The sequence below is a fragment of the Centruroides sculpturatus genome, unplaced genomic scaffold (genome assembly GCF_000671375.1).
Source record: "Centruroides sculpturatus isolate CEXI.00-Female unplaced genomic scaffold, Cexi_2.0 scaffold295, whole genome shotgun sequence".
NCBI classification, from domain to species: Eukaryota; Metazoa; Arthropoda; class Arachnida; order Scorpiones; family Buthidae; genus Centruroides; species Centruroides sculpturatus.
Window position 1 is genome coordinate 249,748 of NW_019384603.1, and position 12,292 is coordinate 262,039.

At 28.9% G+C, this 12,292-nt stretch overlaps 1 protein-coding gene across 1 annotated transcript in view; it reads right to left on the reverse strand.

Moving 5' to 3' along the window:
- Window positions 1-12,292, reverse strand: part of LOC111625078 (cohesin subunit SA-1-like) — a 119,497-nt gene that overhangs the window by 26,599 nt on the left and 80,606 nt on the right. The window contains exons 13-15 of the mRNA XM_023368108.1: window positions 11,375-11,476; window positions 9,055-9,256; window positions 8,852-8,985 (exon numbers count right to left, since the gene is read on the reverse strand). Of these exons, the coding sequence (XP_023223876.1) occupies window positions 8,852-8,985; window positions 9,055-9,256; window positions 11,375-11,476 (438 nt within the window). The remainder of the gene's footprint in view (window positions 1-8,851; window positions 8,986-9,054; window positions 9,257-11,374; window positions 11,477-12,292) is intronic.

Genomic DNA, 12,292 nt, shown 5'->3' on the forward strand with positions numbered 1-12,292 from the left:
AAAGGACTGAAATTCCCTAACTGGAAAGGATGCAAGTTTAAGACGTCTGTAAGACCGCCAGTTCCAATTCTTTACTTTTTAATGTTTTAATTGGATTTTTTTGTGTGTTTTTAAAGGAATGTTTTAGCCAGATGACCTAGTAGCCTACAAAGAAAGGTCCGGTCGTCGATGGTGTTCTGGAACACATGATCAGAAGAAATGGTGGTTTCAAAAAGAAATTTTGAGCAGACTGTGTCTTTTTTGATTAAAAAATAAATTATCATCCGGCGAAATTCTACAAGCAAAACTTTTTTAGAAATAAATCGTCACCAGAGGGATAAGACCAAATCTACATTTAACAGCGCATTTATCAAGTGGATATAAAGGACTGAAATTCCCTAACTGGAAAGGATGCAAGTTTAAGACGTCTGTAAGACCGCCAGTTCCAATTCTTTACTTTTTAATGTTTTAATTGGGTTTTTTTGTGTGTTTTTAAAGGAATGTTTTAGCCAGATGACCTAGTAGCCTACAAAGAAAGGTCCGGTCGTCGATGGTGTTCTGGAACACATAATCAGAAGAAATGGTGGTTTCTAAAAGAAAATTTTGAGCAGACTGTGTCTTCTTTTTTTATTAAAAAATAAATTATCATCCGGCGAAAATCTACAAAATTATTATTATTATTATTATTATTATTAAGTGCTCCACTCCAAAAAGCATAATATACTAAAATACAAAAAAGGCAAATAACAGGATTTGTTCATCCACCACCCAAAGTGACAAGACTGGTAGGTGTTGGGTCCCCAGGAAGAAAGACTTAGAAATTACAAAAAGTTTCTTCTTCCATATTGCATTTTCATAATGGTAAAATAGTTCAAACAGTGGCTTCTGAGAGTTTACTGAATGGACATGACCACCTGATACAAAAAACTGAGGATTTCTAATTTCAAAATAAATCTGTCTTGCTTAATGTATAGGATTGTAATAAATCATACGTTCAACCATATAAGATTATCAGTAACACAAAAGCAAAAGGCAGTATCTGCACAGTTATACATTGCCAGGTAGTGACTAAAATTACCATGTAAGTAGTTGTAATTACCAGTAAGTAGTTGAGCAATAGTGTAAGGTAAATTTCTAAATGGTGATGATAATCTGCATTCAATACTAGGAAAGTAAAGTTTTGTTATACTTCCAGTCTTTCTGCTCAACCATTGATAATTCCACTTAAAAGTTTTATTTTTAATGATATTATTAAAACTTTATTCCTTGTTAGAGGGATGTGAGCCAAGTCCAAATCAGTATTCTTCACAGCATCTTTCTGATTTCAAAGTATAATGTATTGATACAGGGTATCTCAGTTAAACGTTTCAGAACTTCTAAGAGGGGTAGGGTGCATCTCGACAACTCAGATTCATATAGCAATGCAGGGTCGGAAATGCTTTCATGAAGCAGTAGCTGGCATTAGTGCGAAAGTTCTGAGTGTTCTTATAGGGAATCGTCATTTCGCACAAGGATGCAGATTTAGCTGATATGCATTTGGTGTACAGGGCTGCAGATTGTAGTGGACCAGCCACACAGTGCTTGTATGCGAAATGTTATCCAATGAGGCATATTCCCAGCCATAATTTCTTTGCAAGCCTGCACCAGAGGTTAGCTGTTTCTGTGTACATCACCACTTCAGGAAAGCATTTCCAACCCTGCATTGCTATGTAATTCTGAGTCATTGGGATGCACCCTACCCCCTCTTAGAAGTTCTGAAATGTTTAATTGTATATACAGGCTGTCTCAGTTAGACATTTATGATTTTATGACAATTAATCATTACTAATAGATATATTTTGCTTTTACATTAAAACTCAAACAATAATATGAAATTTTAATATTGAATATAATGAATTTTCAGATATGATTCTGAAAAGGTACTGACTTTGATAAATTTTGGAAATATAAGAAACATCCTGTTTTATATACTGAATAAAGGAATAAGTATAAAAAAAAAACATCATACACAACTAATCTGAATTTATGATATGTGATCTATATTCTGCCAATCATATACAATACAAATCTGTCATCACATTCCAACAAACCATAAATGTCACCATTATTTTTCTCTCACTGCAAAAATTTAATCAAAAATTTCAAGTACTTACAGACATTTTGATTTAAAAGGTTGTCACAATCTGTATATTCTTATAGTATTAATAGTTATTAAATATTTTCATAATTACTTTCATGTTTATAGTTGTTTGAGATGAAAATGAGTCTTAGTTCAGATGATATTGGTAGTGCATCTGATTCCATAACAATGTGAGATTCTATTTTGTCTTTTAAAATTTGCTTTCTTATTTTCTTACAGTAAATTTTTAATTAAAAAATTTTTATATTCTACAAATTTTTTATCCTAAATATCTGTCTCATGCATAGCCAATCAGCATGATTAATTTGAAATAATTCTTTGTTTTATTAATATATACTGATTATTAAATATATTTTAAAATATTTAGCTGTAATGAAAATGAATACAATCAACATTACAACATAAAAAGAATTTAATATTACTCCATATGCCTGCTATTATTATAAACAAGGTTTGAAAATCAATGCCTCAGAGGGAAGACAAGAAATAAGACAAAATTAGTGGAGGTGCACGACCAAAATTTTCATGCATGATTCTGAATTGTAAAGTTCAATGCATGCATGTGCACATACTATCAAGAACCTTGTACTGGACAATATATAACTAATTTACATACAACTATAATATATATGCTAACATAAGTATAATTAATTATTTATAATGATTGATTTGATTAACAGAATTAAAAATAGATCATATAGTTGCAGGAATTCAAACATTATTCAAAGATATAAGTATGTACAAATAAGAATAAATTATATTCTTATCTATACTATAATAAATTATTTAGAATTTTAGTTAAATACCTATAAAATATTGAAACTTTCTTCATTGCTGATGTAACTGCATAAACTTCATCTTCATCAACTTCTTCTCCCTAAAATTAATAATGCAAGATGTTAAATGTAAAATCAAACTCATTAATATGATTATGAAAAAATGTTAATAAATCTTTTACATTTTATCAATTATGTTAATAACCAACAAAATTTTTTATTTAAGTTAACACCAAAGATTAAACTAAACTTATCATTAATAAATACATAAACTTGTCATCTCTCTATATAATGCAGTCAGTAATTAGTGACATGTTTTTATTTTTAATACTTGTCTTTATCTAAAATTATTATTATGTTTTATTTAATTATTTTTGCTAGAAATATCTCTTATATTTCCAAAATTGATCAAAGTCAGTATATTTCAGAATCATATCTGAAAATTCATTATATTCAATATTAAAATTTCATATTTATTGTTTGAGTTTTAATATATAAGCAAAATATATCTATTAGTAATGATTAAATTTATCTTCTGTTTAACAAATATCAAGATAACTGGATAAATTTTTATAAATTTCAATAAGAACATTATCAAAGTAATTTATGAACATCTATAAACCCAATAGTTATATTAAAGCAAAATGATTGCTGGATTAATTCGGCCGTATTACTGCTAGTATTAATAATTAAAATGCTAAGTAATTTGGCCTACAGGTTGGCATTAAACACCATCCCTTATTAAATTTAATGATTATAATTAATTTAGAAGGTTCTGGAAGAAAAGAATTGGTGCAGAGCAGGTTTTAAACCTGCAAACTCCTGCTTACCATGCAGTTGCACTGCCAGTTATTAAGGCTGCATTCACACTGTTGACAACAACAAAAAAAAAAAACTAATGTTTTTATTGTTCATCTTTGTTTGTAAAACATTCATACCAGTTATTATTGGTCTTTCATCTTAGTCATTCGTCATTCCAAAGTTAGCCAAGATTCAACATTTGTCATTGTCATAATGGAATTGGCCAATCAATGTCAACTTCCCACAATTCTTTGAACTTTCTTTGAGAGATTAGTGGTTCCTCCAACTTGGAGGAACCACTAATCTCTCAATGTTGAAGAAAGAGGCCCTGTGAAGCTTAATAAATGATCTAAAATATTTGGAGACATATCAAAGGAGTTTTTGAAATTCTTTTTGTATCTTTCAATTGTAATTCCTGGACCAAAGCATAGAAATCACCTTGTTTTCTCTCAGTATGAAGGGCTATGATTATCAACATTTTGATATTTTCCATAACAAAAGTAATAAATTCCTGTTGAAGTAGAAGAATTAATATTTTGCTCTGCATATCCAATTTTAAAACAGAAACGAGTCCAGTCTAAAAATGTAGAAAGTCACAGAATAACACTAAGCCTAATGTACATTGCACATGCTCTAAGACAAAATCTAATAACAATGTAAACACTTTGGCAATGAATGAAAACAATGAAAAACAAGAAACTATTGTTATCATTTAGGATCTGTGGTCGTTCTCATCAGCAGTGTGAATGCAGCCTAAATTTAATAAGAAATGGTAACTAACATCTACCTCTAGGCCAAATTACTTAGAATTTTAATTATTAACAATAGCAATAATATAGCCTAATCTAATCCAGCATCATTTGGCTTTAATTTTACAGTAACAATATTTACACAAAAATTTTAATTAGTAAAATTTAATTGTTATAATAAATTACAATAATTCTTTAATTTTTTTATATGAACACATTTGTATTGTTGAATGTACAAGAGTTTTCTCTAATATTTTGATCATTTCTTAAGCAGAATTGTTTTCTTTTAAATTAAAAAGTCAGATAATACAATAAGAATAAAATTGTGTGTTCTACATCTTTTTATTAATTTATAAAATGTCAGATGAAATTTAATGACTGTTTTTGTTATTGTGTAGTGTGTTATAGTAATTTTAACATTAAGTTTAATGAAGAAGTAAAGTTATAAGTTTACTATATGTATTTAAAAAACAAAAACACAAATAAGAGACAAACATGTTAGACTATAATGGAAAATATGCTGGATAACTAAGAGACTGGATTATTAAGAGTGTACTGTATTATAATTTTCTTTTTAACTTAAAATATTAACATGAAGTTTTGAAAATAACAAAAAGGAATTAATAAAAACATACAAGAAATATAGTCTATTTGTGAGAGCGATTTATATTTTAAAAGTAAATGTATATGGAATGATCAACCCAAAATGTATACAGTAATACCCTGAACTTACGCAATAGGTGGAACCGAGCAATAACCGCGAAAGTCGAATTCACGTAAGTCGGGGTATAATTTCGCATATAAATACATACAAATAATTTTTAATTGAAGCCAGAGAGACTAAAGAAACCAATAATTTAGAAAAAAATGTTTAATAAAATCTTAGATAATACATATGTATAACAAATTATATTATTATACAATTTTTCACATTTACTTGATTATCACACCATAATTTTAACATTATTTCCNTGAGGACTAAATATTTTATTATTTTTCATAAAATGGAAAATTTGTTAACAAAATGGAATTTATTTAAAGTAAGATAGTTAAATTATTTGCAATAATTTTGTTTTTATTGTTATTTTTTGAGATATGACTTTTTTGTAAATTTTTTATAACTTAGCCAGTATAAGATTCTTTGCTGAAGGTAGTCACAATAAAAGAAATTCTCAAATATGTAAAAAAAAAATTTTAAACTGTTCCATCAATCATCAGATCAAAAATCCACTCTGTATACAGGGTGTACCTAAATGAATGTCCTGATTAGAAGTTCTTGTAGTCAAATCCCAAAAGATGTAATAAAGACATGGGATGATATAAGATAAGCATCTCTCAATCAGGTGCATGAAATTTCTTAACACATGATTACCAAAGAAATGAATTGGTCATTTGGAAAACAGCAATCAACAACTCTTATCCTGGCCTCTACAATCCCCCAACTTCATACTTGTGGAGATATATGTAAAGGATTCTCTGTTTGTGCCACCACTGCAGACAAATCTGGAAGATCTGCAGGTCCATATCACCAACAATTAACTGCACTGCTGAGATAATGTCTGTAAGGTAACAAGAGGGGCTCATAGGATATGTGAGAAACTTTGAGTGTGTCTCCATATCTGACCTATGTTCAATACACTGTAGGTAACACTTTTTTGAAAACTGGAGACATCATTTAGGTATACCCTGTATAAAATACTTTGTTGTGATTTTAATCTTTTTTTTTTTTATCATAAAACTTTTGAATGAATAAGTGGTGCCCAGTATACAAAGTGTCTCCTAAAAAGCAATCAAAAAGAATGCAAGCTAAAAGCTTAAAGAACTGTCATATTTATGTAAATGACACTTGCTTTCATACATTATTGAGCATGAACTATGCAATGGTGCATCAGTAAATTTTTATCCCCAGAATGGGAAGGTAAAATTATCTCAGCTCCTGTTGCAGATGGAATTATAGTTCCATTGTAATTTTATATTAGTAGAGTATATCAATAAGTACATTCCATATTTTCAATTAAAGGATAAAGACTCTATGGCAATCCATGGAGTTTCATGGAGTACTATACTCCAGAAAATTTGAAGGGTTGTATAAATTCAGTTTGATTGTATTGCTAAATTGATTTATAAATGACTTAATTAGTTTGTGGTAAATACAGCTGTCAGTGAAAAAAAAAACATTTTGCTTTCATTAAAGACCATTCAGGACAAAAAAAAGGTTATAATTTGGATGGAACTTAAATGTTTTACATCCTTTAGGTGGAATAAAATGCTAAGACTTAGTATTTATCAATTATTTTTACAACAATTATTTCAAAATAAAGCATTTTTTTTATAACTGATATTGTAATTATTTTACGCAATAAAGTTCCATTAATATTAAAGTATAACTCAAATTTCTGACAGTAAATTAAATTACATTTTTTTTACTGTTTTTCTGATTGAAAGTAGAAGTTACTACTGGCCTTATATATTTCATAAGAAAATCTTTATAAACTTGGATAATTGTTATATTGTAATGATAATTTATAATTAAACTGCAATAAAAACTGCTGGATGTTTTACTAATTCAATTATAATTAAAATTAATTCATAAATAAATTTGATATTACAGTGTCATCTTATAATTATTATCTCTAAATGTAACTACTAGAATAATATGATTTAATCATTTAATATAGAAATTTCTGAAAGACAGAAGTTTCTATATTAATTTATACAGTCAGCTCTGATCAAAATATAAATTTACATCTCCCAAATAGTAGGCAGGTCTATCTTTGGTTACAGCATTCAAATATTTCAAAGCAAGCCATCTACTGGATATGTGTTAGTTACATTCATAATTTAGAATTATGCACACTGTAAAATCTGATCTGTATACTATATTTTGTCATTTTATTTTTCAGCATTAGCTATATCTGAAAGTTCCAATATTCAAAATTTAAAGTTCAAGCAATTTTAATAGGATTTTGACTACCTAATATGATGATAAATCTGATGTTAATATTGAAATTTGTTTTAATTTCTAACTTATTCAAAATGTGGAACTTTTTATGTTTCTAGGGAATTATTGCTTCAAAATGCAAATTTGTTTAAATCATATACAGTAGTACCTCAGGATACAAGATTAATCCGTTCCGAAACTGAGATCGTATCATGAAAATGTCATAAGGTGAATCATTTTTCTCCATATGATTACATGTAAAACCAAATAATCCGTTCCAACATGAAAAACACACTTAAATTAAAGCTAAGTAGTACAGTAATACCCCAAACTTACGTGATAGGTGGGACTGAGCGATAACCGCGTAAGTCGGGGTATAATTTCGCAATTTGTGTAAAATCCAAGTCGGGTGTATGTAAGCTAATAAATGTTCTTGTTAATCTTATCTCATCTTTTGATTTGTTCACGATTACAAGAAATCACCACATAGAGTCTCTCAAGTCTCCACAGATATAACAAACACAGAAATAAATAACACAAAATAAATTGTAGTTATGTGTCGATTCCGCGTGACACGTCCGAACATGTAAGCTGAACAAAAGTGTGGGGGGAGTGAGTAATAAAGAGTTGCGTGGCGCTGAAACAAAAGACGAATCGACAAGATTTGAATATCACGTAACTCTAGGTTCGCATAAGTTGGGATAGCGTAAGTAGAGGTATTACTGTACATTAAAAAATAATAATAATAACTTTAGCAAGGAAAACACTGAAAAATGCATTTTGTAGTTGTAAATGTATAAATAACCATAATAGAATAATAATTGATTAAAAAAATGTAGTTTTATTTGCCCTTTACCTCTGAGGATAGACAACAGTGGAGGTGTAAACTGGTGGCAGAGGAGAGGGAAAAGGGAAATGTTACTAAAAGTTAACTTACATAACATAATGTAACAATAAGTTACTTTTATCTTTTCTGTTTTATATATTATTTTTTAATTTTTATTCACTGCCTTTTGCTTTCTTTCCTTCACTTCCACCAGTACTTTCACTGGATAGAGATCGTTTGGTAAAATATCTATTCAAAGAGGTTTGTTTGGCTTTGCCTACTTTTTAAAATGTTTCTAAAATAACTTAGGCAAATGTCATTAAACTGAGCAGCAATACAGCCAAGTGAGAACCTTTTCAGGATGTTTCTTTTCAATAAAATCAGTCACTTTCTGATAATACCTCAAGATTTCCTTTATTGAGTGAGATCCTTTCATGACGAAGCAAACACGCGGACTGAGACCAATTAACAGAAGGAATACGTGATCATGGTGGTGGCACTGCAAACTAATGTAATGTCATATGGTGAGTTTTTGTTTGTACTGTAGAGCAAAAATATGTTTGAATTTCATGTCATATCCTGGAGTGTTCGTATCCTGAGGTACTACTGTAATCAAATAATAGTGATAATCATATTTACCTTAACATAATGTTTAAAAACATCTGAAGCCTGCTTAATACTTATTATATTATATACAACAAGTTTACAGAATGATGCCAAAAAATTTCGTCTTTTGTGAAGCTCTTCAATTTTCATATGTTCATCTTGTTCATCTTTAAAAAAATTAATAAGGTTATAAAATTTAATAATAAAATAAAAAGACTAATTCTAAACTTACATACCATCATCATCTTCAACAAAAACTTTGTCCTGAATAAAAGCGCCAAGTTGATTCTGTAAAGATCGATCTGGTTCATAAACAAGAGGTATCAGAGCTGCATTGTCTGCCAGTTGTTTACAGAACACAATAAGTAGATCACATATTGTTACAAAAGCCTTTAAAAAAACAACATAAAAAAAATTGTGTAATATATGTAATCCTAATTTTTAAGCCAAATAATAATTTCATATAGGCATGTAATTACCTGAATAAAAANATCTTAGATAATACATATGTATAACAAATTATATTATTATACAATTTTTCACATTTACTTGATTATCACACCATAATTTTAACATTATTTCCATCTCAGCGATAATACCGCGATGTTCACGAATGATGCTTGAATTTAAAGATTGAGCATTTTTCACAACTTTGAGAATTTTTTCTTTACCTTTTATAATTGTTCTGACCGTCGATTCTGGTATGTCAAATTTCTTTGCCAATTCACAAATTTTCAGTTTTGTATCAAAGTTTTTAATAATGTTAACTTTACATTCCAAAGATAAAGTTTTTCTTTTCCTGTTTGATGCAGAAGAATCAGTTCTACTTCATTTGGATGACATAGTAGAGTCTCTCAAGTCTCCGTAGATATAACAAACACAAAATAAATTGTAGCTATATGTCAATTCCACGCAACATGTCCGAACATGTAAGCTGAACAATAGTGTGGGAAGAGTGAGTAATCAAGAGTTGTGTGGTGCTCAAATAAAAAAATGAATCGACGAGATTTGAAAATCATGTAACTCCAGGTTTGCGTAAGTCGAGGTATTACTGTATTCGTAATATCAATCAAGATCAATAAAATACCAAATTTTCGCAGATTGTCCAGCATGTTGGTCTATTTGGGGAGACCATGAAATCAGATACTTCCATATGGTGAAAACCAACATGCCAGTTTATCCCAGGAGGAATACCAGCATGCCAGTTTAGGTGAGGTTATACATCCCTCTTTAGAGGGCACATTAAAAGAACAAACAAATTTTTATTCTAAAACTTTGAAACTGTCAGCATTACATTAAAAACTACAATTATATGTTTAATTTCTTCATGTTGTCTTCTTTCTAATGACATAAAATACTCATGGAATGCCAAAAGTGCTTTTTTGTTTATTTTATTGTAATTTGATTCAAAAATGCAAACTTATCAAATTTCAAATATTCACTGTGAATTATCTCAACTTACACCAATTAACATCCACTTTGTGTGAAATTTGAGAGGAAGGTGTTATTTTTAAGGTCAGAGTAGATTGTCAGTGTAGTCCACACTGATTAACTACTGCTATACTACTGTCAATAACTTGTTAATTGTTTTATTGTCTTGTAAATGAAAACTCTTCCTGATTTTAACTCAGTCAAATTACAATGCTATTATTTTATTGTACTCTGAATAATGTTTTCTTAAATATTTAATTAACAACTAGTTTTGTTATAGCTAATTAATTATATTTTTTAGTTGCAGTTTAACTGGCATGATAATAACCCCAGAGTTTCCAGAATGCTGGTCCCCCCAGTTATATGCAGCATGCTGGGCAATCTGCAAAAATACAGTATTAACTTACTATTTTGGACTGCATGTTTAATTCTTAAAAAATTATTGATTTTGTTAACTGAAGAAAAATTTATTAATATTCTTTAATAAAAAAATAGCATTTCATATAATTTTGAATAAAAAATAAACAAATAAGATATTAGGATTTTATAACTTTCNTCGTTCCAACATGAAAAACACACTTAAATTAAAGCTAAAGTAATACATTAAAAAATAATAATAATAACTATATTTTAATTTGTTTTTAAATAAATTCAAATCAATTTGTTATTAAAAGATTGTTAGTTTGACAGAAAAGCATTCAAAATCACAAAAATGTATCAACTCATTAGACAGTTTTGAAAGTTAAGTTAATAACGATATAAAATTTCATTAAGTTAAAAAAGCTACAAAATTGAAAGTTCATGTTATTACCAATAATAAACTCTGCATCTTGTACATGGACAATCTAATAATTCTTCAAGTTAAAAAGTATGTAAAGGTGAGAAGACTAGATGATCAAAACTACCTTGAAATGTTTCTGGTTTTGAAGTAAATTTAATACTATTAGTTATAATATTAAAAGTACCAAATTTATTTTAAAATCAGAAGCATTTCAAGCTAGTTTTGATTATTTAATATACATACATACATTAGATGATCAAAACTAGCTTTAAATATCACTGAATAAAAATTACTCTGCATTTATATAATTTAGAACTATCATAAAATGAAAAATCTGTACTTACTTCCTCTGAAAGAAGTTTTTCTCCTTGCACAGATCCTTTTACCCAAAATTCAAATATGCCATCCCAAATACCCCATGGTCCTAAATTATGGCAACTGTAAATATACAAATACAAAAAATTATTCTAGACATAATAAAAAAAACAAAACTTGTTATAATCATTTTATAAATAATGTATTATTATTATTATTATTTAATAAAAAAAGAAGAGAGCAGACTGTGTCTTCTTTTAGAAACCACCATTTCTTCTGATTATGTGTTCCAGAACACCATCGACGACCGGACCTTTCTTTGTAGGCTACTAGGTCATCTGGCTAAAACATTCCTTTAAAAACACACAAAAAAACCCAATTAAAACATTAAAAAGTAAAGAATTGGAACTGGCGGTCTTACAGACGTCTTAAACTTGCATCCTTTCCAGTTAGGGAATTTCAGTCCTTTATATCCACTTGATAAATGCGCTGTTAAATGTAGATTTGGTCTTATCCCTCTGGTGACGATTTATTTCTAAAAAAGTTTTGCTTGTAGAATTTCGCCGGATGATAATTTATTTTTTAATCAAAAAAGACACAGTCTGCTCAAAATTTCTTTTTGAAACCACCATTTCTTCTGATCATGTGTTCCAGAACACCATCGACGACCGGACCTTTCTTTGTAGGCTACTAGGTCATCTGGCTAAAACATTCCTTTAAAAACACACAAAAAAATCCAATTAAAACATTAAAAAGTAAAGAATTGGAACTGGCGGTCTTACAGACGTCTTAAACTTGCATCCTTTCCAGTTAGGGAATTTCAGTCCTTTATATCCACTTGATAAATGCGCTGTTAAATGTAGATTTGGTCTTATCCCTCTGGTGACGATTTATTTCTAAAAAAGTTTTGCTTGTAGAATTTCGCCGGATGATAATTTATTTTTTAA